General features: G+C 34.2%; 3 protein-coding genes across 4 annotated transcripts in view; 2 read left to right on the top strand and 1 right to left on the bottom strand.

The window, feature by feature from the left end:
- Positions 1-1519: 1519 nt before the first annotated feature.
- Positions 1520-16897, top strand: LOC110091825 (F-box/WD repeat-containing protein pof10). Of its 2 annotated transcripts, none has more exons than XM_020816072.2 (3): positions 1520-1725; positions 1843-2002; positions 16549-16897. In XM_020816072.2, exons 1-3 carry the CDS (start codon positions 1647-1649, stop codon positions 16742-16744), a joined length of 435 nt encoding a protein of 144 aa, XP_020671731.1. In that variant the 5' UTR covers positions 1520-1646; the 3' UTR covers positions 16745-16897. The 2 variants fall into 2 exon arrangements, with proteins under 2 accessions (XP_020671731.1, XP_020671732.1); XM_020816073.2 differs by having other exon boundaries at positions 1528-1725; positions 1850-2002.
- On the top strand, positions 9844-12214 carry LOC110091824 (transcription factor MYC3-like). Its single transcript, XM_020816071.2, has one exon. It carries the CDS (start codon positions 11659-11661, stop codon positions 12157-12159), a length of 501 nt encoding a protein of 166 aa, XP_020671730.1. The 5' UTR covers positions 9844-11658; the 3' UTR covers positions 12160-12214.
- An 8442-nt stretch (positions 16898-25339) lies between the features above and the next one.
- LOC110091836 (serine/threonine-protein kinase BLUS1) overlaps positions 25340-27875 on the bottom strand; it is a 103736-nt gene continuing 101200 nt past the window's right edge. The window contains exon 22 of the mRNA XM_020816085.2: positions 25340-25829. Within this exon, the coding sequence (XP_020671744.1) occupies positions 25764-25829 (66 nt within the window). The 3' untranslated portion in view covers positions 25340-25763. The remainder of the gene's footprint in view (positions 25830-27875) is intronic.

Below are 27875 nucleotides of genomic sequence, written 5' to 3'. Positions count from 1 at the left end.
AGCAACCTTGTAACACCCTTTGAAATTATCAAATTTAATGAGATTGGTAACATAAAGCAATCTGATTTTATCACAAATACTACTGATGATACGAGAAACATTCATTTTGATCCCTTCATGTTTAGCTTCAGTCCTACTCTTCCAAAGGAACCAAATAATGGTAGTGGTAAGGCTATTCCTAATATGACCTTTAGAATTAACAAACAAATATTTCAAAATGTCAATAATGCTCTTGAAACCATGAATAAAATTGAAATTAAAAAGCTCTTCAAAATGAATCCAAACTCTAACCGCAATTGGTCCATTGGCCAAGACATGGTTAAGAGTTTCAATACGGTGGCAACAATAACATTTAGAGACAATTTGAAAACCTTTTTTCTTGATAATATTATCAACAGGCATATAGTTGTAAATCACTCTCCAAGTAAGAATAGCTAAAGAAATGGGTATTAAGTTATGCCAAATAGCTGAAAAAAGGATTATGATGTCTATTCTCTTTAATAGAATGCCAAGCTTCTCAAAGCAAAATTACCATCATGGGACTTAGTAAAAAGAATGCAATCCTCTTTATCACTTTGTAAAGGAATATTAATAATGATAATAATAATAAAATCAGGCACAGTCTCCTTCAATAACTCAATATTCCAATCCCCATTAATAAAGAAATTTTTAACTAATAGAGTAGAAATAGATCTAGTGTTAAGCAAATTGTCAGTAGAATAATTGTCAATCCATTGATCTTGCCAGAAAAACACATCACCATTACCAAGACCCCATTGAATGAATCCCTCCATATCCCAATTGATGCTACAAAGCCTCTTCCAAATGGAGGAGTCACCCTTTTTAGGGCTGCACACCATGGGATGCTAAATACCACAATACTTGCTATGTAAAAAATTAGCCCATAAACTCTTATTAGATCTAAAGTTAAACCAAAGTTTATAAGAAAAAATTTTACTCATGTCCACCAAATTCTTACAACCCAGGCCCCCTTCCTCCAAACTACCCCAGCATTTATTCCAAGAGGCCCAAAGAATAGCACCTTCAGCGTTACTAGCCCCCCCAAAAAATTTGTTTCAACTACAAGTTTAGTAGACTTTTTAGCATTATATTTTATTCTTCGTAACCAAAAGTCATTAGCGATAGCTTTATGATTTAGATTTAACCTAATTAGTGATAGCTTGATGATTTAGATTTAGAGGTTTAATTCAAATGATCTATTAATCTTAAAGTTAAAAAAAAAAAATTAGAGGTTTAATTTTCTCCTGAATTTTATGCTCAATATTTTATCAACGTATGAGTATTTCTTTTAAATAAGGATAAATATAAGAGCAATTGCATATATAAAACTTAAATTTTAGTTATTTATAAAATAAACATCCTCCTAATATATATTTAATATAAAAATTAATTAATATCATTCATACGTAATAATATTAATATCCTATTATAAAAAAGATGACAGATATTCCCAAAAAAAAAAAAAGATGACAGAAATTCCATAAAATATTATCCAACCAACAGCGCCCCCGATCGATCCGCAATTTTGGATCTGAATCTCCATTCAACAATCAAACCTCTCTTCCCGTCCTATTTAACTGAAGAGATCATTTCAATTTTCAGAGTTTATCACAATTTATTTGAGAATGGAAGCGCTCCCCATTGAATTATGCCTCAACATCTTCGGATTCTTAGACCATCCCACTCTCGCCACCGCTCTCCAAGGTCTTATCTCTCCTCTCTCTCTCCTTCTATCTCTCCTTCACGCTGCCCTGTAATTGATGCCTGAACTGTTCTCCCTTCGAATCAGAGCAGAAACCCTAAAAATAAAACCCAAATTAGTTTGCAGGAAGTGGAAGAAAGCCGCGTCCGATGATGCCATATGGCTGAAGCTCTTCACGCTCAGATGGGGAGCAGATCTAGCCGACTTTTTCTCCTCTCACCATTCCAAATCATGGAAAGAAGTATACGCGATTCAACACCGATGCGATCGATATGGCCTGTAATTCCTCTCTTCTTCTTCTTCTTCTTCGTCTCAGATTTAAAACATGTTTTACAAATTAATTATTTAATTTTATTCATTTTGTGCATAAAATTAAAATCAGTATATTTAAAAAATTTTAAATTATAAATATCGAATATTAATTAATATACTAATTAGTATGAATTATTATTAATTATTAACTAGAATATTATGTTGATTAGATTATAATTTAATTAAGTGATTGTAAAGGTATATATCCTAAATTAGTTAGAAATTAATTAAAAAAATGAGTATAGTTTCTCTCTTTTTTTTTTTTTGCTATTAAAATAAATGCTCTTTAGGTTGTGTGCATGGTTAAAATTTTATTTTAAAAGTGATTATTTATGTTTATTTATTTTATGTGTGCAAATAAAATCATTATTTTAAAAAAAAAATCAAATATTTGTAGAGTTTAAAGTATATATTAATTTTCAAATCAGCAAAAATGATGAAATTTAATAAATATATTTTTTAATTTCAAGAAACCATTTAAGCCCTTAAGAAAAAAAAAAAGAAATTTTACTTTAAATGGCTCAAATAGTCATTGTTGGTCAGATATGCTCGTTATTTATTTTCTTAGAGAAATATGTCTAAAAATTATTTTGAATTAAATTTTAACAAGGAGCCACTCGATTATTTCTCTTTCCATCACTTTCTCCATCTCCAACAATCTCAGGGTGCATATGATTGGGCTACAACAAGCTTCATGCCAACAATCTCTATTTTCTAGTTATCACTCAAAACCTTAAACCAATAACGACATTAGACATCACGTTGCCTACTATAAATATATTCGAACATTTATCTTCAAATCTTTTTTGAATTTTGTTAGAACTTTCAAAAAGGCTTTTAATAAGGTTTGAAGAAGATTGGAACTTATGTAAACATGATTTGAGCAAGTCTCAAATATGATTGAAATAAGATTCGATCAGGATTTGAACATGGTTGAAGTTGAGCGATGTTCGAGCATGTTTGTATATAATTCAATCATGGTTCATATATGGTTCGATCACGGTTCTAATATGGTTTGAATATGGTTAGAACATGATTCCATCATGGTTCGAATCTTTTTGGAATATGGTTTGATCATTTTTCGACCGTAGTTTGAACATGGTTCATGAATGGGTCAATTGTTTTGTTTTGTTCTCATAATCTTTTATAGAATTGATTTTTTGTTGTTGTTTACTATGTATTTTGATGTCTATTTTAATCATACTTCTAGAGAGGCATTGTATTACTCCAGTCACATATAGAGTTGGAGGTGTAACGAATAAAATAGTTAGACAATTTGAAGTTAAGTATCCACGAGTAGGGGTGTCAAAATCGGGTCAAGGGTCATGTTCGGGTCGAACCCGATTTGACCCAAACCTAAACAGATCAACCCGAACCCGACCCGTTTAGAGAAACGGGTCAATATTTAGGACCCGAACCCGACTCGTGCCGGGTTCGGGTCAACCCGGATTGACCCGCCGACCCTTTTACAAGTAAATAAGTAAAATAACGGGCAACCAATTAATATACAGCCAGTAGCTGGAAGCCTGGAAACCAAACTAGTTACCACTATGATGTAAGTATGCAACCAAGATAGGAGCACAGGTAAACCAATCCACCAAGACATCAAATAATACAAACCAAGACATTAATCTATTTTTCCAAAAAAAGATAGCAATTTATTAACTTATAAATTATAAAATATAATTACACAATTCTGAAATGAACAAATAAATTACATACCACATTGCAAATTACAAACATAAATTCACAGATTAAAAATCAAAAAGTTCAAAATTACAAGTTACAAATATAAATTTGACTATTTGAATAACTTCGAGCTCTAGAGACCAAAAGTCATTTGCATGCCCTCATGGAGATTTACGCTACCTGCAAAAAAATATAAATGGTAAAAGTGATACAAATATAAATCCATGAATTAATTGAAAGATTAAGTCATTAGCTCAGATTAACCCTTAAAAAAATTCATCAAATAATGAAATGTGAGTCAATAATACAGTTCCAATATTGTCATCCAAGGCAGCATTTTGTATTTTAGAGTTATACGTAGTATCTGTTTGATTAGATGATGACACAAATGACACAAATCCCAATCCACACATTGAAATGGCAAATCGTGCATTATGATAGAAGCAGTAAACAAGTCACAAAATTCAGCATGATCAAACTTGTTATCAGACATAGACATTGAAGATTTAGTGTTGCTTTATAAGATCAACTGTCCTATATCATGCATACTTCTTTTCTTACAATTTTCGAGGTGGCGTCTAAGATTACTAGTTCCATTTTTTTCTATCACATAGGTAAGTACTTCCACATTTCTTGCATTTACATTTTTATTTTCCATCTTTCGTATTAGATAACATCTCATAATGGCCCCAAACAAATGAGGTCATCCTTCATCGTTTCTTAGTAACTATCCGCTCATTACATAGCTCGTTAGATGGCTCTACAACATTTTTACAAATCTGGACTTCTTCATTTTCATCAATAGATAAATTCTTAGGAATGATGTTGGAATCCTCCATCTAACCAAAACATTAAAATATATTACAAATTTACAGTACTAATTCTAACCTCTTTGTTAATTTTCTTCTTTAAAAAATAGACATAACACATTGAGACTTTAACTCATTAAATTCTTCCGCAAATGCCAAAAAATGACTTCTCCAGCAACTAAGAATAACAACATAACTGTCAAATACAAATATGACAACATAACATATCCTTTGAATATAAAAAAATCGCTCCAAAACCAGATGTTCAACAACAACAGCATAACAGCATTAACTGAACAGAAAAACCAATAGAAACTAAACAGAAAAACCAGCACGTCGAGCTCGACTTGGCTCGTTTGCACACCTACTGCGATTGATTAAAAACCAGTAAGGACTGAACAGGAAAACCAACACAAACTGAATAAAAAACCCCTTTGAAACCAGATTTAACTGAACATCACCTCCTCAACTTTTCGGCCAAAAATAACCCCAAAACCTAAAGCATGCCAATCCACAAATGCATGCCAAACTTTACCAAATTTTCAAAAAAAACTGAAATAATATTTGACATAATAGCAAGTCAGCAAGGCAACAATAAATCGTACAAACCCTAAACGGCTAAACCCAAAATCTTTTCACATAACTTCAGAATAATTTGATCAAACAGCAAGACAACAAGCCAACCCTCTATTGTGCTCATAGATCAAGCTTCTAAAAAGAGAAAATAGAAAAAAGATAAGAGATACAAATAGCGAGCGATGTAGATATTCGTGTTGAGCCAAATGAGATGTGCACGATGAACACCACGTACCAACAATGTGCCAGAGAAGGAGAAGAGAGGAAACCGTCGACAGAGTGAGAAGATCCGAAGAGAAGAACGAAAACTAAACGAAGCAGCAAAGAAGAGGAGAGGATGAACCGGACGTGAAATAAATAAGCGCGCAAGCAAAATGCGGTCCTGTGGAGCCCTAACCCCTAATTAATCCATCGCGCCTAAATGAATACAGCGCGGGTCGAAACGGGTACTCTATCAGGTTAACCCGAACCGACCCAAAATTTGAACCGGGTCATTTTAATGAACCCGAACCCGACCCGTTTTGAAATCGGGTCGTGTCAGACCTGAAATTTCCTGGTCGGGTTCGAGTCAAGTTTTCATGTCGTGTCAATTATTGACACCCCTATCCACGAGCTCCCTCCTTTAGTCAACTTATTAAATCTCTTTGATCGTAATTCTCCAGGGCCCTAGTTCATCACCTAGTACTGAGGATAGTTGATAATGATGAGAATAAGAGATATTTTATAGTATTCAACATTTGAGGTAAGAATCTAACATTTAGAGTTGTTTAATTTATTTTGAACGGAGGACATTGAGAGTTCTAAAGAAAGATTTGATACACTATTGTGAAACACACTACATATGTACAAGTTAAAGAGGAAGGACTCCTTTAATTGGCAAAGAAGCCCTGCTGTTTGTAATTGTAGAGAAGTTCATAAAATCCTGTGTTGATGCAGAATTCATATATTTTCCAATGAATTATAGCAAATTATATTGAATGATATATGTTATCTCATTGCCTACACAAATTATAATGTTATAGTACTCTAACCTCTCTTTTACTCCAGCACAAATCATGCAGGAAATAGTGAGTTTGTATACGATACAACACATAATATAGCTTACTATAAATAATTTTTTTTGGGAATTAAGTTATACTCGATTGTATACAATTTTTTAGAGACCGCATATGTAGACTTCTTTCAAGATAATGTAGCATATGTTTATTTAGAAATGATTGAATTATTCTAGAAATGTTATTTATTTATTTATTCATTTATATATGACAATCGATTGTAAAAATCTTAGATTATTATATATATTCAAATTAATTATGGATATTGAATTGCACTTTTATGTATCATAAATGTTATATTCTTCTTTACCATAATATAAATGTTGGATTGAACTCTATTATGTTGTAATTATTGGATTGCTCTCTAGCATGTTATAGTTGTTGTATTACAATATTTTATGTTATTGCTATTGTATTCCACAGTGTTATATGAGCTTTATACTCACTAAAGTTATAATAGTTGTGATTGAACTATAATATATCAGCCTTGTAGTACATTGTGTTGAAGCTATTGAATTATACTCTATTAAATACAAGCAAGGTAAACCCTAATAGAACATGGCTCATAAGGTGTTCTAACCACATTAAAAAAAACAAAATTCTAACTATATTTGTATCTTGTTCAAACCATATTATTAGAATCTTGTTCTAACCATATTCAAATCTTATTTGAAATATATTTCAACCTTCTTCAAACTCTGTTTTAAACTTATTCGAACAAGGTTCAAACCTTGAATGAATATGGTCAAATTATATAGAAACTTTATTTGAATATTATTTGAACCAATTTTGTTATATTGGATTCGAGATATTTGTTCCCCAATAAACAAAGTGTAAGCAATTTAATTTGAAATTAATTTTGAACCTTATTCAGATATGTAGTCCTAAGCCATGAATGAGAATGGTGGAGGGTTACATTAGACAGCCCATAGCCAACATAAAATTTGTCAAATAATTATGACATGAATCATTTAATATATTGTGTTAATGCTAGGGTGTTCCCTGTAAATGACGTGTTATATGACCTAAATATAATGATAAGCATGTAAGAGTCACTACACCAGTACTCGGGTGTAATGTTAAATAAAAAATGGTTACCATATCATGGATGGATATGGGCAAAGAAATTAATTCATGAAACTAAAATTAGGATAAGAACTTGAAATTAAGTTCTCTTACAAACAAATTAATGAAATTAATAAAAATTATGATTCATAGAAAAATAACTATTTTATGCTTTCAGAAAACTTAATAGGTTGGAGAGAAGGATAAGGAGATTGATAGTTTAGGATTTAACTATGATATTATGGTATGAGTCATACTATAAATGATGTATATATTATTATAAGTAAGAGTTTAAAAGATAATATTATAAAAACTAATAGAATTAGAGATAAAATTATGACTTTAAAGATTGTTATTGATGCTAAGAGTATTAACATTATAAGTGCAATGCTCCTCAATTAAATTAAGATATGTGCTCAAAATTAAAATTTTAGTTTTACTTAGAAGAATTAATACAAAATATATCTCTTAAAGAAAGAGTTTTATTATAGGATTAAATAGACATATTGATAGAGTGGTAGAAGATTTTAAAAATATTCATGATGGCTATGAATTTGGAGCAACCAATGAAGTTAGTGTGACCATGTTAAATTTTGCTCTAGCTTATGATTTTGTGATAACTAATACTTTATTTAAAAAAATAGAGGAACTTCTCATCACTTATAAGAATATATATAGTCAAATTCAGATTGATTATTTTCTTATTATAAAAATAAATGGTTTATATTGCAAAGATTGTAATGCTATTTTAAGTAAAAACTTATATACCCAATATCACTTATTAGTTTTAGATTTTAAAATGAAGAGACAAAATATAAAAAATAAAGTAAAATGTTATCCTAGTATCATGTGGCATTTAAAGAATAATAAGAAAAAATATTTTTAATAGTAAGATTCAAGGTCTTAATATTTTGATTGTGCATGAGAAAATTAATGTTACATGGAAAAATAGCTAGTAATATTAGGAATATTGCAAAGAATGTGCTTCGTTGATACAAAAGGAACAGCCTTTAATAATAAAATAATTGTTGATGGAATCAAAATGTGCATAAAAAATAAAAAGGTTTGTTATAAAAATTGATTTGAATGTAAAAGTTTGAAAAATTTGAAAAAATATAAAGAGAAACGTAAAGAATCTAAGAAAGTAATATACGATGTAAAAAAAAATTAATTTTTAATGATTTATATAATATATCTGCACTAATGAGGGCGAAATATGTGTGTATAAGCTAACCAAACAAAGATATAGAAAAAGTAATAATTTAATTCAATTGTAATGCAATAAGCATGAAGATTAAAAGTGATTTTATTAGAAGAGGACAAAGGTGAATGAAATATTTCGATAAACTTTTCAATGAAGACTATGCAATACAATTGACTTTAATAACCTTAACACTCTAAATGAAAATAGAGAATTTTTGTTTTTATCATCGTATTGGTAAAATTGTAGTTATATAGGCTTTAAAGAAATTGAAGTGTGGAAAAATTATTGTACTTGATGATATACCAATAGAGGTGTGGAAATGCTTAGGAAAAGAAGGAATTTCTTAGCAGCTTATAAATTTTTTTCAATTTAATTTTAAAGACAGAAGATGTCAGATGAATGGAGAAGAAGTATGTCGATTCCAATTTTTAAGAATAAAGGTGATGCACAAAAGTGTGCAAATTATAGAGGAATTAAGTTAATGTGCCATACTTTAAAATTATGGGACATAATTATTGAGCATAGGTTACAACGTGATACTAAAGTTCCTCAAAATCAATTTGGATTCATGTTGGATAGGTCTACTATAGAAGTTATACATTTATTAAGAACTTTGATGAAAAAGTATAGAGAGAATAAAGATGATCTACATATGATATTTATTAATTTAGAGAACACCTATGATAAAGTTTCAAGAGAAGTCCTTTGGAGAATTCTAGAAAAGAAATGAGTTAATAATGCTTATATTTAAGTTATTAAAGATATATATGTAGGAGTTGTTACTTCTGTTAAAAAATAAAGTGGTTTGGCCAACACTACAGGAAAAACACCCAATACTGACGGCCCTTGACCGGCGGTTATATGGCCGCCGGTAACAACGGCGGTTTTGCCGCCGGCTATTACCGGCGGCATAACCGAGGGTTTTTTAAGTTTAGGCTATCGGTAATAGCGGCGGTCATGTAACCGCCGGACATCAATACGCCAATTTTTCCGGCGGTTTGAGAACCGCCAAAAAGCCGCCGGTGGTTTTAAAAACCGCCGTTTTACCATCAAAGCCGCCGGAAAAAATCGCCGGTTTTGGGTGATTTTCTTGTAGTGCAAGTATTTTTCTATTTCAGTTGAATTACATCAAGGATCATCTTTAATCCTATATCACTTTGTTTTAGTCATGGATGTTCTTACAAGACATTTACAAGAGAATGTTTCCTAGTATATGATTTTTGCTAATGATATTTTCCTTGTTGATAAGACTAGAGTCGGAGTTGAAAGAAAAGTTGAATTATGGATGTCAAACTTAGAGTCTAAAAGTTTCCATTTGAGTAAATCTAAAACTGAATACATGGAGTGTAATTTTAGTATTAATAAATCTAGTGGGGGGATTGTGACTTTGGTCTATCAAGTTATTAATAAGATTACACATCTTAGATATCTTGGATTTGTTGTTCAAAGCATTGGTGAAATAGATTGGGATAATATTAGTAGAATTTAAGTTGGGTGGTTGAACTGAGGAATGCATCGGGTTTCCCTACAGGAAATTAACTGAATACCGGCGAAACTTCCGGCGGTCATTTGACCGCTGAAATTATTGGCGGTCTGACAGCCGGTATTAATCGGCTATTAGACCGTCGGTAATTCCAGGGGTCAATTGACCGCCAGAATTTATGTCGATTTATCTTTTCATGTCGGTTTTTACTGGTGGTTTAGACGCCTTTTTAAGTGAAAATTTTCGATGGTTTAACCTACCAGAAAAGCCGTCTAAAAATGACCCCCCTCTTCTTACTTCGTTTTTAAGTGAAAAATTTCCCACGCTGCTTATAACGGTGGTTTTTATGCCGTCAATGAAGTGTAAAACTGCTGGAAAATTGATGTTAACTATTGGAAATCGTTGTCGTTAATGAATGATTTTCTTGTAGTGCTTGTTATGTGATAGAAAAGTACCACTCAAATTTAAAGGAAAATTCTATAAGATGGTGGTAAGACCTACAAGGTTTTATGATACAGAATGTTGGTCGTTAAAAGAGAAGCATAAAGCTAAGTGTACAATGATGAGAATGCTCAGGTCGATGAGTGGCTTCACTTTTAGATATAGAATGCGAAACAAGTATGCACGTGAAAGGGTTTGTAGTAGCTCCAGTGACCGATAAGATTAGAGAGAGTTGCTTTAGATGGTTTGGACATGTAAAATGGTGGCCATCTTCTGACCTAGCTAGGAGACTAAATGTGTTTGATTTAGCCTATGTTAAGAAAGGTAGAGGTTGACCTAAAAAGATTTGGCTGAAAAAATTAGAAATGCTTTTTTTTTAAATTAAATGAGAATTTTTTAATCTTAACAGGACTTAATGGAAAAAAAAGGATTATGTACGTAGCCGGCCCACATAGTTGAATAAAGGCTTCATGTTGTTGTTGTTGTTTTCGAAGAAGGTTGAAATCATATTTAAACTTCATTTGAATATTGTTCGAACCAATTTCATTCTGGTAGGATTTCATATATGTAGTATCCAATAAACATTGTGGGAAAATTTAATCTGAATTAAACTTTAGAATATATTCTCTTAAGAAAATAAATTGTTAATATATTTGATCAATATTGCTATGAGCATATATACATTCAAAATTTCCTAAAAAATTTGTCATAGTTTACTTTTCTTTTTCTATTTAAAATTTTTCTCTATTAGAGCTCATTGGTTGTTTGTTGACTAAAATCAATTACATAAAGGGCTGATCTTGTTTTTTTTTCTTTTTTTCTTTTTTTTAAGTATGAAATTTCCTTATTTTTTAAGAAATTTTAAATTCTTTTGAAGACGTAATATGATTTTTTTTTTAAATTAAATTCAACCAAATGACGACGTTTATAAACTAAGATTTCATTTAGGAGATTTTTCTTTCGTAAAGCTGCTATAGAGAAAGTAGCTTTTTAAGGGCTCGTTTGGGACGGCGGCACTCTTGCTTTACTTTATAAAAAGTTATAAAATTGTTGTTTGGGCGTCGCGGCAGAACAGCGGCAGAAAAAATTCGCGGCGTGTAATTGCTTCCCGCGACCTTACACTCTCTCCCGCGGTCCGCTGCTTTCCGAAAAAAAATGACGAAAATCCCCGCGACTGCCACCGTCATCCTCCTCGAGCTCTCCCTTGACATGGCTTCACGTGAGATTATTTCCTTCCTATCCACCGTGAGCACAGTCGTCATTGCCGAGCGAACCCAAAATCCCCTTCCAATCCCTTTCAAATGGAGGAACTGATCTCCCCTTCGTCATCTTCCTCTCCTACACCTCCCCCCTTCTACTCCATCCAACCCCAACCCCTTACGATCTCGCCGGGAAATTCGCTGGAAGCTCTCCCAACTTTGGGTCTTCAGTACATCCTCCAGTGCTTGCTGCACTCCCGCTCTGAATGGTGGACTTACGCCATTTTCTGGCGGGTCTCCCCTGACCACACGCTCCTGAGCTTTGGCGACGGCCATTTCCGTGGTAAGCTCGTCTCCGCCACAGCCGACGGAAGCAACGACGGAGACGACGCCGAGTGGTTCTATGCGGTATCGCTAACCCGATCATTCATCATCGGCGAGCTCACCATGCCCTCCCGCGCCTACGGCTCTCTCGCCCCTGTCTGGCTCACCGGCTCCCACGCGCTCCAAACCTGCGGTTGCGATCGATCTCGGGAAGCCGAAATGCACGGCATTGAAACCCTAGTCTGCATTCCTTCGTCCACTGGCTCCTGCCTTTGTTGATCAAGCAACAGAGCAGCAAATCTCTTGAGCACAGTCGTGCTCGCTTCAGATTTTTTTTTTTAATTTATGAATCCCGCACTGATACCACTTGAAAGTGCACTATGAGCCACTTGAAGGTGCTCTGATGGCACTAGAAAGTTCGTTAGGGATGTTAGGCCCTTATGAACTAGCCCAAGGCTAATTAAGATGAGGTGAATTGGTAGCTTAAAACAATCTTTAAATCAAAGCACAAATCAAACTAAAACTCACCACAAAGAAAACACAATGTGCGGAAATTAAATATGGAAATGATAATGATTTATAGTGTTTCGATCAACTCGACTTACGTCCACTCCTCGGAGGCGCCCTCCGAGTATTCCACTAAACTCAGTGTCTCTCCTTTAGCCCCCACAGCTAGGCGAAGAAACACTTATAAAATCACTTCCACCTTCCCCGGTGCGGCGGAGTAGCCGGGTCCTTTAACACCAAAGAGATCTTCTTCTTCTGTGAACTTCCCTCAAGACAAGACTTGAATCCGACGGTACTAAGGTGCAAGCTCGCCGGAGCAACCATGTGGAATCCCCCTCCACACTCTCTTGAGTCCCCTTCCAAGGATCTTCTCCCTCTCTCAAACTCCACCCTTTCCTCTCTCCCTTTCAAGCTCTCTCTTCAAGTTTCCCCCAAAAGAACGAAGCTACAATGGCTGCCAAAGACACTTACCAAGTGTCTTGTCAAAGCTTAAATTGAAGAGCTCAAAACGAGCTCATTAATTGCAACTTGCCGACATTATCGTCCAAGACGATACTAATATCGTCATGTACGATTAGTGCAAAATAAGCCTAATCAATTGGGACAATCTGAGACGATTAGAAGAACTTTATTCATATTGTTGAGCATATCATCCCATATCATTGAGCACATCGTCCAGTACAATACGGCGTTCGTCCGGGACGATTTGATCATGCAATCAAGTCTTATTGCTTTCCTTAAATACTAGATTTATTTAGGCAAAATTGTACTGGATCATCCAGGACAATTCCCTAGATGATTCCCTGGACGATGTCCAAAAATAAGTAATTCCTAAATAAATCTGGCGGCTGATTCTTTCTGTTTTGAGCCTATCGTCATGGCCAATACAAAATCGTCCAGGATGATGTGCTTAATGACGGATGCCTTAACCAGGATGCCCTAATTAGGGTTTTTGTTTTTTAACCGATCGTCCAGATGAATATAAATATCGTCCCGGACGATGTTACCAAAAATAGTAAACTCTAGGGAACAGTAAAAAATTCTTCCAAGGTGTGTGTGTGCAAGATTATTTAGCATCAGGAGACACACTAATTACAAAAGACTCTAGAAAGAAAAAAGGTACAAACTAACTCAGACTTAGTCTACCTAATCTTGAGCTGATTCCAATTGCTCTTTGATCTTGTAGACCTGAAATATCAATAGGCAAGACATTCGTAGAGAAACAAGTAAGTTTGCTATCATCAAAATCATAATCCAAGAAAACAGATTCGCAATATATATAAGTACTAATGAAGTTGAAATATGTGTGTATAAGCTAGCCAAACAAATAGATAGGAAAAGTAATAATTTAATTCAAGTGAAATGAATTAAGGATGGAGATTAAAAAGTAATTTTATTATAAGAGGACAAAGTTGGATGAAATATTTCAATAAACTTTTCATTGAAGATTATGACAATATAGTTGACTTTAATAACCTTAACACTCTAAATGAAAATAGATATTTTTGTTTTTATCATCGTATTAGTAAAATTGAAGTTATATAGGCTTTAAAGAAAATGAAATACCTGATGATATACCAATAGAGGTGTGGAAATGATTAGGAAAAGAAAGAATTTCTTAGCAAAATACAACAATTTTTCAATTTAATTTTAAAGACAGAAGATGTCAGATGAATGGAGAAGAAGTGTATTTAATCCTATTTTTAAGAATAAAGGTGACGCACAAAAGTGTGCGAATTATAGAGGAATTAAATTAATGTGTCATACTTTAAAATTATGGGACATAATTATTGAGCATAGGTTACAACATGATACTAAAGTTTCTCAAAATCAATTTGGATTCATGTCGGATAGGTGTTCTATAAAAGTTATACATTTATTAAGAGCTTTGATGAAAAAGTATAGAGAGAATAAAGATAATCGACATATGATATTTATTGATTTAGAGAAAACATATGATAAAGTTTCAAGAGAAGTCCTCTGCAGGATTCTAGAAAAGAAAGGAGTTAATAATGCTTATATTTAAGTTATTAAAGATATATATGTAGGAGTTGTTACTTCTGTTAAAAAATAAAGTGATTTGGCCAAGTATTTTCCTATTTCAGCTGGATTACATCAAGGATCATCTTTAATCCTATATCACTTTTTTTTAGTCATGGATGTTCTTACAAGACATTTACAAGAGGATGTTTCATAGTGTATGATTTTTGCTAATGATATTTTTCTCGATGATAAGACTAGAGTCGGAGTTGAAAGAAAAGTTGAATTATGGAAGTCAAACTTAGAGTCTAAAAGTTTCCACTTGAGTAAATCTAAAACTGAATACATGGAGTGCAATTTTAGTAGTAATAAATCTAGTGGAGGGATTGCGACTTTGGTCTATCAAGTCATTAATAAGATTACACATCTTAGATATCTTAGATTTGTTGTTCAAAGCATTGGTGAAATAGATTGGGATAATATTAGTAGAATTCAAGTTGGATGGTTGAAGGGGAGGAATGCATCGAGCTTCACTACAGGAAATTAACTGAATACCAGCGAAACTTCTGGTGGTCATTTGACCGCCGAAAATACTGGCAGTTTGACAGTCGGTATTAACTGGCGATTAGACTTCCAGTAATTCCAGCAGTTAATTGACCGCCAGAATTTCTATCAGTTTTATATTTTCATGTCAATTTTATCTTTTCATGTCGGTTTTTACTGGCGGTTTAGCCACAATTTCTAAGTGAAAATTTTTCGTGGTTTTAACTGCCAGAAAAGCCCCCTTCTTACTTCATTTTTAAGTTAAAAAATTTCCCACGCGGCTTATAACGACGGTTTTTATGCCGCCAATGAAGTATAAAACTACTGGAAAATTGATGTTAACTACTAGAAATCGCCGTCGGTAATGGATGATTTTCCTGTAGTGCTTGTTATGTGATAGAAAAATACCCCTCAAACTTAAAAGAAAATTCTATAAGATGGTGGTATGATCTGCAATGTTTTATGATACATAATGTTGGCTATTAAAAGAGAAGCGTAAAGTTAAGTATACAAAGATGAGAATGCTCAGGTCGATGACTGACTTCACTTTTATAGATAGAATGCGAAACGAGTATGTATGTGGACGTGTTGGAGTAGCTCCAGTGGCAGATAAGATTAGAGAGAGCTGCCTTAGATGGTTTGGACACATAAACTGTTGGCCTTCTTCTAACCTAGCTAGGAGAATAGATGTGTTGGATTTGGCCTATATTAAGAAAGGTAGAGGTTGACCTAAAAAGATTTGGCTAGAAAACATTAGAAATATCTTTTTATTAAATTTAAATGAGAATTTGAATCTTAACATGACATAATGGGAAAAAAAGGTTTCATGTAGCCAACCCACATAGTTGATTAAAGGCTTGATGTTGTTGTTGTTGTTTTCGAAGAAGGTTGAAATCATATTTAAATTTCATTTGAGTATTGTTCGAACCAATTTCATTCTTGTTGGATTTCATATATGTAGTCTCCAATAAACATTGTGTGGGGAAATTTAATCTGAAATAAACTTTCAAATATATTTTTTTAAGAAAATAAATTGTGAAGATATTTGATCAATTATTGCTATGAGCTTATACATTCAAAATTTCCTAAAACATTTGTCATAGTAAAACTTCTCTTTTTCTATTTAAAACTTTTCTATTAGAGCTCATTGGTTGCTTCTTGACTAAAATCAATTACATAAAGGACTGATCTTGTTTTGTCTCTTTCTTTTTTTTGTAGTATGAAATTTTCTTATTTTTTCAGAAATTTTAAATTCATTTGAAGACTTAATATGATTTTTTTATTTTAAATTAAATTCAACCAAATGACGACATTTATAAACAAAGATTTCGTTTCGGACAATTTTCTTTCGTAAAGCTAATATAGAGAAAGTAGCTTTTTAAAGCTATTGTAAAAAACAGCTTTCTAGTACAAAATTATTTTAAAAACAGTGAAAAAAAATGATGGCCACAGAAATTATGGCTGCTATTTAGTAGAAAGAAAGCTGTCCAAACGAAGCCTAATAATTTTTCAAGACATAATTTCCAACTTTAAGCAACCAAATGAGTCCCCCCTCATAGCGCTAAGCTGTTTGCAGATTTTTCCTTCTCTTTTCATAACGCGATTTTCAACTTCAGAAACCAAGAATTTTGATCTCAGGGGATTGAAGATAATCACAGAAGGAGAAGACTGTTATTTGATTCATCAGGGAGAGATCCAGCGGCATTTAGGCCGATGGGACGGAAAGAAATTAAAAGAAGAAGAGAGCTGCTCTGAGATATCTGATAAGATACTTTTTTTCATTGGTGATTTAGAAGTTGCTTGTGCAGAAGCCAAGAGATCTCCCTTCTTCTAAGTTATGGTTTCTTATTTATTATGTTGTAAAAAAAAAATGTTTTGGGAGGTATTTCTGTAATGCTTTTAAAGAATTAAATTGTTTCATTGTGTGTATTTTGGCTGTAACAAATGTTTATTAATTTGATAAAGCAAAAGTTGTGTTCAAAGATTCTGATAATTTTTTTTTTGTTAAAATAAGGTTTTGTTTGAGACAATTTCTTATTGCTCTATAAAATAGCTTTATCGTACAATTTTTTAAATTAAATTTGTTTGTACTAAAAATTTAATTTATTAAGCAGAAAGAAAGCTGTCTCAAACAAAATCTAAGGTTTTGTTTGGTACAGTTTTTTTGTTACTTTCTAAAATAATCTTTTAATACAAAAATTTTAATTCATTAAATTTTTGTATTAAAAAATAGTATTAGAAATCAGCAAAAAATTTATCACAAATGAAGCCTAGGTTTAAAAATAATTAGATTTGCATGATGAGTGCAATGCTTATTATTTATGAATTGCACTAATCTCATGACAGATTCATGAATTTTAAAGCCCATCTTAATGTATATTATTTCTTACTTGATATTAGCAGTACTGTTATTAACTTGAGGTGGAAAGTTTATAATATAATTGTCATCATATATATATATATATATCTCAAAGAAGGATTTCTCAAGAAATTTTTTTTTTTTAGTGAGAGGAATAAAATAAGTAACATATCTTTACCATCTCCTCCTAATTTTCCTCTCTCATCCTAATTTTTATTTGATAGCATGAATATTGTAAAATTAAATATAATTCTTATTATCAATTGTATAAGACCCGATAAATTTGTTCGCCCTAAAAAAGAGTCAGTTGCCCAATATTTTCAATGTCGCGGTCCAATTCACATACACAATTGATAAATTTGCCAATCTTTTTCTTAAGAATTATTCTGTGTGGAGTCTATATGAGAAGAACCGTCTAGACAGTGAGTGTATACATTATGTATGCACAATATAAATAAAAATTTGACATACATTATATGCAATATGTACATATATACAGTTTGAACTCCGCACAAAATAATTTCTCGCCCTTTGTTTTTCTAATTTTGTTTTTCTAATTCATGCCATCATTGATCGGGGTCAAAAAGCGAAAGAGAATCCTACACGAAATGGTGGTTTTGCCTGTTGCTTGCACGTCACATCAGCACTGCCTGTGAAGTCTGCATGCACATGACGCCACTGCTACTCCTGCTGCATGCACGTCGTCGCGGTTGTGTTTTCCCACCTTCAGAAGGAAACTAGTTATGGCTGTGTACACATCCCTCCTAGCAGCCACATCAGGAAAACTTTTACTTTATTTATTTTATCTAGTTCTACCACCGTTGCTTAGCTCGTGTGGGAGAAAATTCGCTGGGCAAAGCTCAGGTCTCGGGTTTGATTCTCATGGGTGAGAGCAAAAGTTTTTAGTGTCAGCCCGGGCTAATTAATATGGGTAGCCTGCTAGGTCGACTGAGAATCCAGTTCCTCGTAAAAAAAAAAAAAAAAAAAAAAAAATCTTTAAGATTATGCGTATCTTAGCTAGCTATCTCTTGTCAATTGCAATAAGGTATCCCTTTCTTCTTTCCTCTCATCAATTAATGGAGTTCAGTAATGACAATTGCTTTGTCAATGGAAAAAAGATAGGGTTCATCGGCAGATCTGTTCACAAACCAACAAGTACAGATCCAATCCTTCTCAGTTCTTGGATAAGAAACAATATTGTAGTGATATGTTGGATTCTCAATTTGGGTTCCACCAAAATCTTTGTGAGCATCCTGTACTAAAAAATAACTAATATATTATTGATCGTTTTCAACAAATTAACAGGCCCATGATCTTTCAATTGAGGCATGAATTAATTAATCAAAGATTGATAATGAAAAACTGCTTTAGATTATCATCTTACTATTAAAGAACTGGCCACGTCAGCATTACTGTTCTGTCCTTTCTTGTTCTATTTCATCTACAGTTATCTATATATTGACACCGGTTGTAATAGCTAGACATTAAGTGAATACATTTCCTGCTCTCTTCTTCCTCTCTGTGTCTTTCTCCTTTATGTTGGCTCTGTCTAAGATTTCAACATGGTATCAGAGCACACCTGCTTCACAACCCTTCCCTAATCCCTCAAGCTTTCTTCCCATTCTCATGGCCGAAGAACACTCAGCCGGCTCTCACCGGACGACGTCAAGCATCCTCAATCAAGAAACCGAAATTACTATCCCCCCATCTCAAGTTTCTCATCTCTAACATCAAGAATCTCGTGCCGACTCAACTCACAATCGAGAATTACGCTATCTAGAGGTTACAACTCTATCAACACTTCTCCGCAAACGGATACGACGATCATCTCACTGGTCTTGCGATCTGCCCGTCTCAATCTGACATTGCTGCTCATACCCGTTGGAAACTCACGGACCGAAATCTCGTTTCTACTCTACTCTCTACAATTTCACCCTTGATTCTTCCCTACGTTCTCACCCTCAACACTGCCCATGACGTCTGGACTGCACTTGAGCGCCGTCTCCAACCTACAAATTGTTCTTGTGTTATACATCTCAAGAACGAGCTCCATCAAATTCAAATGAAAGATCGCACGAGGCAGCAATATCTTGATCAAATCAAGACTATTGTAGACAACATCGCTGCAGCTGGCTCCAGCGTTGACACCGAGGATATCATCCTCTACATTTTAAACAGGCTGCCCACTGTCTACAACCCCTTTAAGATTGCCATAAGAACGTCCCTCCAATCGATTAATCTCGACGACTTATACTCCTTACTTTGTAGAGAAGAAATAAATCTACAACAGTAGCAACTCAATGGAGACGATGGCTCGTCTATCCAACAGCAATTCCAACTATCGCGGTAAGTCTACCAGGTTTCGTGGACGCGGCTCCAACCAAAGATCTCAGGCACCCACCGATCCCCAAGGCTCTGCAAGAACTTCTTCAGCTAGACCAACATGTCAAATATGCGACAAAATGGGGCATTCAACTTTGAACTGCTGTCACCGTTGTAACCTCAACTATGCTCCAGCTTCCAATTCAAGAGCCTCATGGTTTAGCAGTAGCAGGCGTCCATCAATGACTGGATATTTGACTTCGGCGCTTCGTCACAGTTAACGTCCGATGTTACGAACCTTCAACACCCAACACCCAACTATGGTCTCAACTCCGTCTCGATCACGAATGGAAGCATTCTTCCAATTTAGCACTCGGGCCAAGGCCTCTTGCCCTTAACCAGAGTCACATCGTAAGCTTCGTCTCCTTAATATCTTACATGTCCCCTCTCTCTCACATAATCTCCTATCTATTTCCAAACTTTCTTCTGACAACAACATTTCAATTTCTTTTAACATTAACAATTTTACTATAAAGGATCTTCAGGACAATCGACTTCTTCTCCACGGTCCCAAACACAATGGTCAATATCAAATCAAGGCTCATATCAACAGTAGTCACATAGCCCTCACGACCGCAAGATCCTTCAATGCCCTTTGGCATGCAAGACTCGATCACCCCAATGCTCGCACAATACAACACCTAGCCAAGTTAATTCCTGATATTACTACCCACTCCACCGATCTCTGCATCTCATGTAATGTTTCAAAAAATCATAAACAACCTTTTTGTACCAGCGACTCTGTTTGTAATAAGCCTTTTGAACTCGTCCATTCGGACATTTGGGGTCTGGCACCCCTACCTTCCAAGACTAGTTTTAGATACTACGTTATATTCATAGATGATTGTACCCGCTTCATGTGGTTATATTTGTTGCATTCTAAAAAATAAGTTCTCACTAAATTTCAGCACTTTCATAATCTCACCAAGAATAAGTTCCATGCGAAAATTCAGACATTTCATTTAGACGACGGCGGCAAATTTAATAGCAATGTTTTTTCTAACTATCTCATTCAGCACGACATAACCCATCAAACCAGCTGCCTGCATACACCAGAACAAAACGGCTCCGCCGAGCAGAAACATCGTCACCTTCTCGAACTCACACGCACTTTACTTCATGCTGCTCATCTTCCCAATTCTCTCTGGTCCGAAACTCTCTCCACTGCCAATTATCTCATTAACAGGTTGTCATCCTCTGCCATACACAACTTCACATCGTATTTTTGTCTTCACAGTACTCAAGCCTCCTACAAACACCTTCGTATTCTCGACTGTCTATGCTTCCCGTGGACAAAACCATACGCCCAGGATAAACTGTCTCGTTGATTATTGGAATGCGTCTTTTAGGTTACTCATCTCAGCACAAAGGGTATCGCTGCCTCAACATACACAACAATCGTATGTACATCTCAAGGCATGTGGTGTTTTATGAACATGTTTTTCCTTATCACATAAAAACTTAGCACATTTCTACTAGCAGTCAAATACCATCCTGCTCACCCCTTTTGCTAGTGCCCATGTCTGCCATCCCTCAAGCCACCATACCCACTCTTGTCTAGCACAACATAACTCCGACCACTTCCTCTACCAACCCCACTCCTAACATCAGCCCTCCCGTCTCCGATATCTCCAACAAATCCTTTACTCAACCTCATCCTTGCCATCCCATGCAAACTCGCCTTTGATCGGGCATATCCAAACCCAAACCCATCTTCGATCTTTCCGTTACCTCTTCTACACATACTACTCCCACTTGCTATGCTGAAGCTTCAAAACACGATCACTAGCGCATGGCCATATCCAACGAATATCTCGCCTTACAAAAACAAGGAACATGGTCTCTTATTCCTGCTTCGCTCGACAAACCCATCCTCGGCAGTAAATGGACATTCAAGACAAAGCTACACCCAACCGGTGAGGTCGCTCGTTACAAGGCTCGCCTTGTCGCCCAAGGCTGCTCTCAGGAATTCGGTGTTAAATTCACCGAAACTTTTAGTCCAGCAGCCAAAATGGTTACAATTCGTATGCTTCACACCGTTGCCCTCCATCACAACTGGCCGGTCAATCAACTCGACGTCTCAAACGTCTTTCTTCACGGTGACCTGCACAACGAAGTCTACATGAAACAGCCTCACAGATTCGAAAACAACCAACATCCGCACTTCGTGTACAAACTCCACAAATCAATTTACGGTCTCAAGTAATCCCCACGACAATGGTTCCATAAATTCACAACATTTCTCCGAACGCTCGGCTTTGATTTCAGCAAGGTTGATCCTTCCCTTCTTCTTTTTAACCAAGCTGATACGCTCATGTACATTCTTATACACGTTGACGACATTCTCATTACAGAAAATAATCCCACAAAAATATAGTCCACGCTACAACAACTCAACTTCAAATTCAGCCTCAAGCAGTTCGGCGACGTATCACTGTTCCTCGGCATTCAGGTGATCAAAACAAAATCTGGTTATTTTTTAAATCAGTCCCACTATGCAATGGAATTACTTTCTCATGCAGGCTTCACTAACTGCAAACTGTCCAACACACTGGCGCCCACCAAGCAAAATAAACAAATGGACGTTCACCCATATTCTGATCCCAAACTCTTCCGCAAACTCGTCGGATCTCTACAGTACTTATCTATTACTCGACCGGACATCGCATTCTCCATTAACTCAATATGTCAACAAATGCATCATCCCCGCAAACTGTGATTTTCAAGCACTCAAGCGTTTTCAGCGGTACCTCAAATGCATGCTAGACTTCTGCCTCACTTTAACAATCGGTGAGTTACAGCTCCGCAACTACGTCGACGCCAACTGGGCAACATATACAACAGACCGAAAATCCATATTCTGATTTTGTACCTTTCTAGGCCACAACCTCATCTCATGGTTAGTCAAGAAACAAATGATCGTCATTACACAAAATCTCCCAACAATAATTTATTGCGACAATACATCCGCCATTGCGCTCTCCAACAACCTTATCTTCCACGCCCGCACAAAACATATTGAGATCGACTATCACTTTATTAGTGGACACATCCAACAGGGCACAATTGACATCGCTCATCTCTCCTCCACCGATCAAGTCACTGAAATCCTAACGAAATCTATTCCCATAAATCGGTTCACCAATCTAAGATCCAAATTAACCATTCGATCCCAGAATGATTAATTTGAGAGGGGCTATTAAAGAATCGACCACGTCATCATTACTATTCTGTCCATTTTTATTTTATTTCATCTACATTTATCTATATATTGACACCGATGTAATAGCTAGACATTAAGTGAATACATTTCCTGATCTCTTCTTCCTCTTTGCATCTTTCTCCTTCCTGTTGGCTCTGTCCAAGATTCTCAACACTTACATCAATAGCAAAATGCAACACAGAATAATCACATGCTACCACAAAGATAAAAAAGATCATGGAAGGATGAAAGAAGGTAGAACTTGTGATGGAGTATGAAGATAAGATTGAAAAAGAAAAGAAAAATAAAGATATTTTAATAAAAACAAATTAATTAAAATTTGAAAAAGCTTTAAAATAAGTTCAATATATGAATCATTAATGTTCCACTCATCTTAAAACAAATCCAAGATCTTTAAAATGCATTATAAGTAGTTATTATATCCTAATAAAAATTCTTCCAATTAAAAACATGGACTTGTTAAAAAAAATCAATGAATATGACAATAAACACTCAATCAAGTTAAATTTTAATAAACATTAATCACAAACTTCATTTTTGTTTGATAGATAAAATAAGAATGACTGCAACATTTGTGCCCATTCCTAAATTGAAGTAAGACGAAGTGGCTAAGAATTTCACTATGGGTTTTCTCAAATCGAGGCAAAGAAATGATGTCATTTGGTTCATCATGCACCTTTTAATGAAGTCTACTCATTTTCTTTTGTTTTGACAAATAGACTCTATAGAAAGTTAGCACACTCTATAGAAAGGTTAATACATGTGTATGCGTGTGAGATTATCATACTTTATAAGATACCTATGGTGATCATTTCTAACAATGATGGTAAATTCACTTTTAACCTCTAGAGAATTTTTCATAGAAAATTGGGAACGAAATTGTACGTCAGCATTGCATTTCATTTAAAGATTGATGGTCACTTTGAAATAGGTACTAGAAAATCTTTTGAGACTTTATGTTCTGGATTTTGATGAAAGTTGGGAAGATCACATTTCTTTGATTGAGTTTGCTTATAATAAAACCTTCAAGTCTAGTACTCGTATGATTTCTTACGAAGCTCTATATATGGTAAGAATTGTAGGACACCTTTCTTTATCTTGGACAGAAGTAGGAGAACGAAATTTATTAAGGCCAACTATGATGGATGATGTGACTAAAAAGATTTGTTTGAACTAAGATAGTAAAATAACCAAAATTTGAAATGATTAATGATTAAAATAAAATTACTATCCACATTAGCAAGCATCGCAGCGGAGGAAATCATTTAGCTCTACAGAATTAGTTCATTTTGTGGGCACCGCACTTGAGATATAAGTGCCTAAGATGCAAGTGAATATGCCTAAAAAAACATATGTGAATATGCCTTGAGAAGGTGTCCATTGACTCACTTGAGTGATCTGAGTAAATCCTTTGCTTTTCATGAGATAGGCAGTCCCTCAAAATTTTATGTGGAGGGCTTAATGAATCGTGGGTAAATTTTCATGGCAACATCCACCTGATACAAGTTCAGCTACAATAACCCACTGACTACCTAACAAATACCTGAAAAAGCATATATGAGTATACTTATAATCTTAAGCTGTAATAAAATTATCATAATTAATGCAATAATTTTTGTTATGAGTTGCTTTATTGTGCATTCGTTTGGGACAATTTTTTTATTGTTTTCTAAAATAGAGTTTTAATGCAAAAATAAAAAGATTTGTACTAAAACTCCGTTTTAAAAAGCAATAAAAAAACCTTCCCAAATGAAGCCTAAATCATCAAAAATTTTCTAATGGAATGAATTTTTAATACAAAATATGCACTAAAATTATTCTAGAGTCCCATTAAATACATGATTTTTAATAGGCTCCTAAAAGCTTTTACTTCAACAAAAAATTCTTAAGTGCAAGGCCTAATACATGCGAGTGCATTTACAATTATATTCACGCAAATTCCCAAACAAAAGCAATCCTTACACAATACAATATAAAGATTTTATTTGGGATGACTTTTTTGTTGTTTTATAAAATTGCTGTATAAAAAAAAAATTAAAGCTATTATAAAAGTAGTTATCTAGTACAAATTTTTTTTTAAAAACAATCAAAAAATAATAATGAAATAAAAGTTATAATTATAATATAAAAAGCAAAGCAAAAACTAATCTTCCAAAACAAAGCCAAAATCTTATAGCTTTAAGCATAAAAAATTATTACATACGAAGACCGAACTGTTCAACTAGAGTTGATAAGTTTATTATGATGTAAGTGTAGAAACATTGAAAGTAGATATTTGGCATGACCAAATCTATGTAAGGCTTCATTTGAGACGGCATTCTTATTGCTTATTAAAGCATCTTTTTAGAACAAAAATTAAATTTATATACTAAAAAACTGTTTTAAGAAGCAATAAGAAAATTATCCCAAACAAAGCCTAAATCTTTTGCCACGAATCTATGGTAGTCCTCCATGAGAGAAGCCAATGAACTTATATCTGTATCAATCATTAACATGAAATATAACGTAAATGAATTACAATGTATACAAATGGAATATACATCATAGGGGTTTGAAGTTTGTTTATATAATTATAAGATTATCTCACTTAGCACTGGAAAACAAAACCAAGCTTATCTTCAACAAAGGAGACTTGCAGCCATCAGGAAATCAACATTCCTACAGCTTCTGGGCAAAATTATTCTGCGAGATCATCGTCTGATCTTCAAATTTTGCAAACAAAATGCCCCCGTATCTGTTGATTAGCGCTTAAAAGAAACGAAAAATTGTTGAATGTGCCTCTTTCTACAAGAAAATGCTCTGAGAAGATGGGAAGATTTCTGGCTGGACTTGAGCTTATTATTACTTTCAACTTGAAGAGTTTACAGAACACCTTACTGTACAGGGAGATTAGGTCTCTTGCAATTCTTCTTTTCTATCTTCTTGAGAATACACAGCGCTTAACTGTTGCTGCAACTGCAAACGATAGGGGGAAAAGGAAAGGAAGGATAGATTAATTAATTATGAGATTATATTATTTGTATAATCAGGAATTAAAAGATTCCCCAAATTTCAGTAAAATGTACATGAGTAGCTCAAGGGGCTGAAGGGATACAAGCTATGTTGCACCGATATGAATACGGCAGCATGAATACGAAACGATACGGATACGGGACACGTCAATTCTTAAAAATACATGATACGGGTACGCGGACACAACATTATAATTTATAAATCATACATAAAATTAAGAAAACAATCAAAGCATAATATTTGAAATTATAAAAAAAAAAAAATGAAAATAACATCATTTGTAGCCTTGTAGCTTATAATATCAAAATAAAAGTAAGCACTAAATGTCTAGTACAACAACAAAAGCATAAACATAAATTGTCTAGCACATGAAGTTTCAAATATCCAATAGAAGGAATGATATGATTAGCTTCTTCAGTGGTTAGAACTTCTATATCATCTTCAATAAGTATCATATCTTCTAATTCAGACTCATCAAGTGAAAGTTTAGCAATTTCTAACATTTCCATATCATCAAGAAACTCAAATCCATCTCAGAAATTATAGAACCTCGTCGCAGCCGTGGAAGTAAATACAACGTGTCTTTTTCGGATTTTTTTTTGTTTTTCAACGGATACGCGTGTCCTTTTGAAATTAAATAATATTTTAATTGGATACAGCAAAGCTGTATCCAATACGTATCGGTGCCGTATCGGAGGCGTATCCTTGTATCGGTGTATCAGATACAACACACCTTAGGTGTATCAGTGCAATATAGGATGCAAGCTACCCTGGAAGCATGTGAAAAATGCAATAGCATCTAGTTTATATATTCCTATTGAGATTATGCATCACATAATGATTATTCAACTCAGCAATCCATATGCTCTAATAATGTTAACTGCAAGATGATTACGCAGCTCAGCAACCAGCTTTCATGTCCTTGTTTCCTTTTTTATTACGAGTAATTGTGTATTAATTCGTTTATTAATTGTTGTACTCATAATTGACTATGTGCTACATATAAATATGTACATATTCTCTATAGTTTGAAACAAGATTAAAAGTTTCTAGAATTATCTTAATATGGTATTAGAGCCAGAGCCAAAACAAAATTTTCTTACCATTTATAAAAAATCTCAAACTGAGATTCTCAAAACCATTGTTCAAAAATGAAGTCTCGAAATCTCTATTCCGCTCAAATTCATTCAGTCTCGCATGTCAACCTCTCTCAGTCCCTCACACTATATTTGATCGCCAAAGACCATTGACCACATCCGTCATTTCACGCCCTTTCAAACACTTGCAGAAGCTATTATTGCTTCAGCAGTCTCAAATCTAACACCTTAGGTCTTCAGAGGTGTTGCCTATGTTCGTATTCCCAAACACCAACATCGATAGTTACTGACTTAGAGCTTTGAAATATGTCTTTGTCAAATATAGTGTTCATTAAAAAGAGTACACATGATATCATCACCCTAGTAAATGCATGTTTATCACAATTGATGTTGTTTTTCATAAAGACGCTAAATATTTCTTTATGTCTGAATTTTAGGGAAAGTGCTTTAAAGAAATTTAGGACTTTTGTATACAATATTGAGGAGGCAATTTAGATCTAGTATGAAAATTTTGGATTTAAGAGGTCAGATAATACACAACACAACAAGTTGAGATATGGATGAGTTCGAATCTAGTGATCTAAATGCCCACCCATAAAGCCAGAAAAATTCATTGCCTAAAGAAAGTACTTACATAGTACCTGAGTCATCCAGGTGATAGTTACCACAATGTCTCAATAGAGTGAAATAAGCTGAGATGAATGAAGAGATTGACTGCCTACATAAGAACAAAACTTGGGAACTCGTAACCATCTAATATGTGTAAAAACAGCAGATGTCGATGCATCTTTTTGTTAAATGCAAAGTTGATAGCATGTCTAACAGTTTAAGGCAACACTAGTGGCAAAACAATATACCCGAATTTATGAAATTAACTATAATAAAACATTCG

This window comes from Dendrobium catenatum, unplaced genomic scaffold, assembly GCF_001605985.2.
Source record: "Dendrobium catenatum unplaced genomic scaffold, ASM160598v2 fragScaff_scaffold_231, whole genome shotgun sequence".
In the NCBI taxonomy this organism is placed as follows: domain Eukaryota; kingdom Viridiplantae; phylum Streptophyta; class Magnoliopsida; order Asparagales; family Orchidaceae; genus Dendrobium; species Dendrobium catenatum.
Note: the sequence above shows the minus strand (reverse complement) of the source record. Positions and strands in the feature narration are given on the sequence as shown.

Bases quoted from the DNA above. Each gene is read 5' to 3' on its own strand.
- LOC110091825 (XM_020816072.2), top strand. From the start codon at position 1,647: ATGGAAGCGCTCCCCATTGAATTATGCCTCAACATCTTCGGATTCTTA. The intron at 1,726-1,842 runs GTCTTATCTCTC...AACCCAAATTAG, and splicing joins TCTCGCCACCGCTCTCCAAG to TTTGCAGGAAGTGGAAGAAA. The intron at 2,003-16,548 runs GTAATTCCTCTC...TTTTGATCTCAG, and splicing joins CGATGCGATCGATATGGCCT to GGGATTGAAGATAATCACAG.
- LOC110091824 (XM_020816071.2), top strand. From the start codon at position 11,659: ATGGAGGAACTGATCTCCCCTTCGTCATCTTCCTCTCCTACACCTCCC.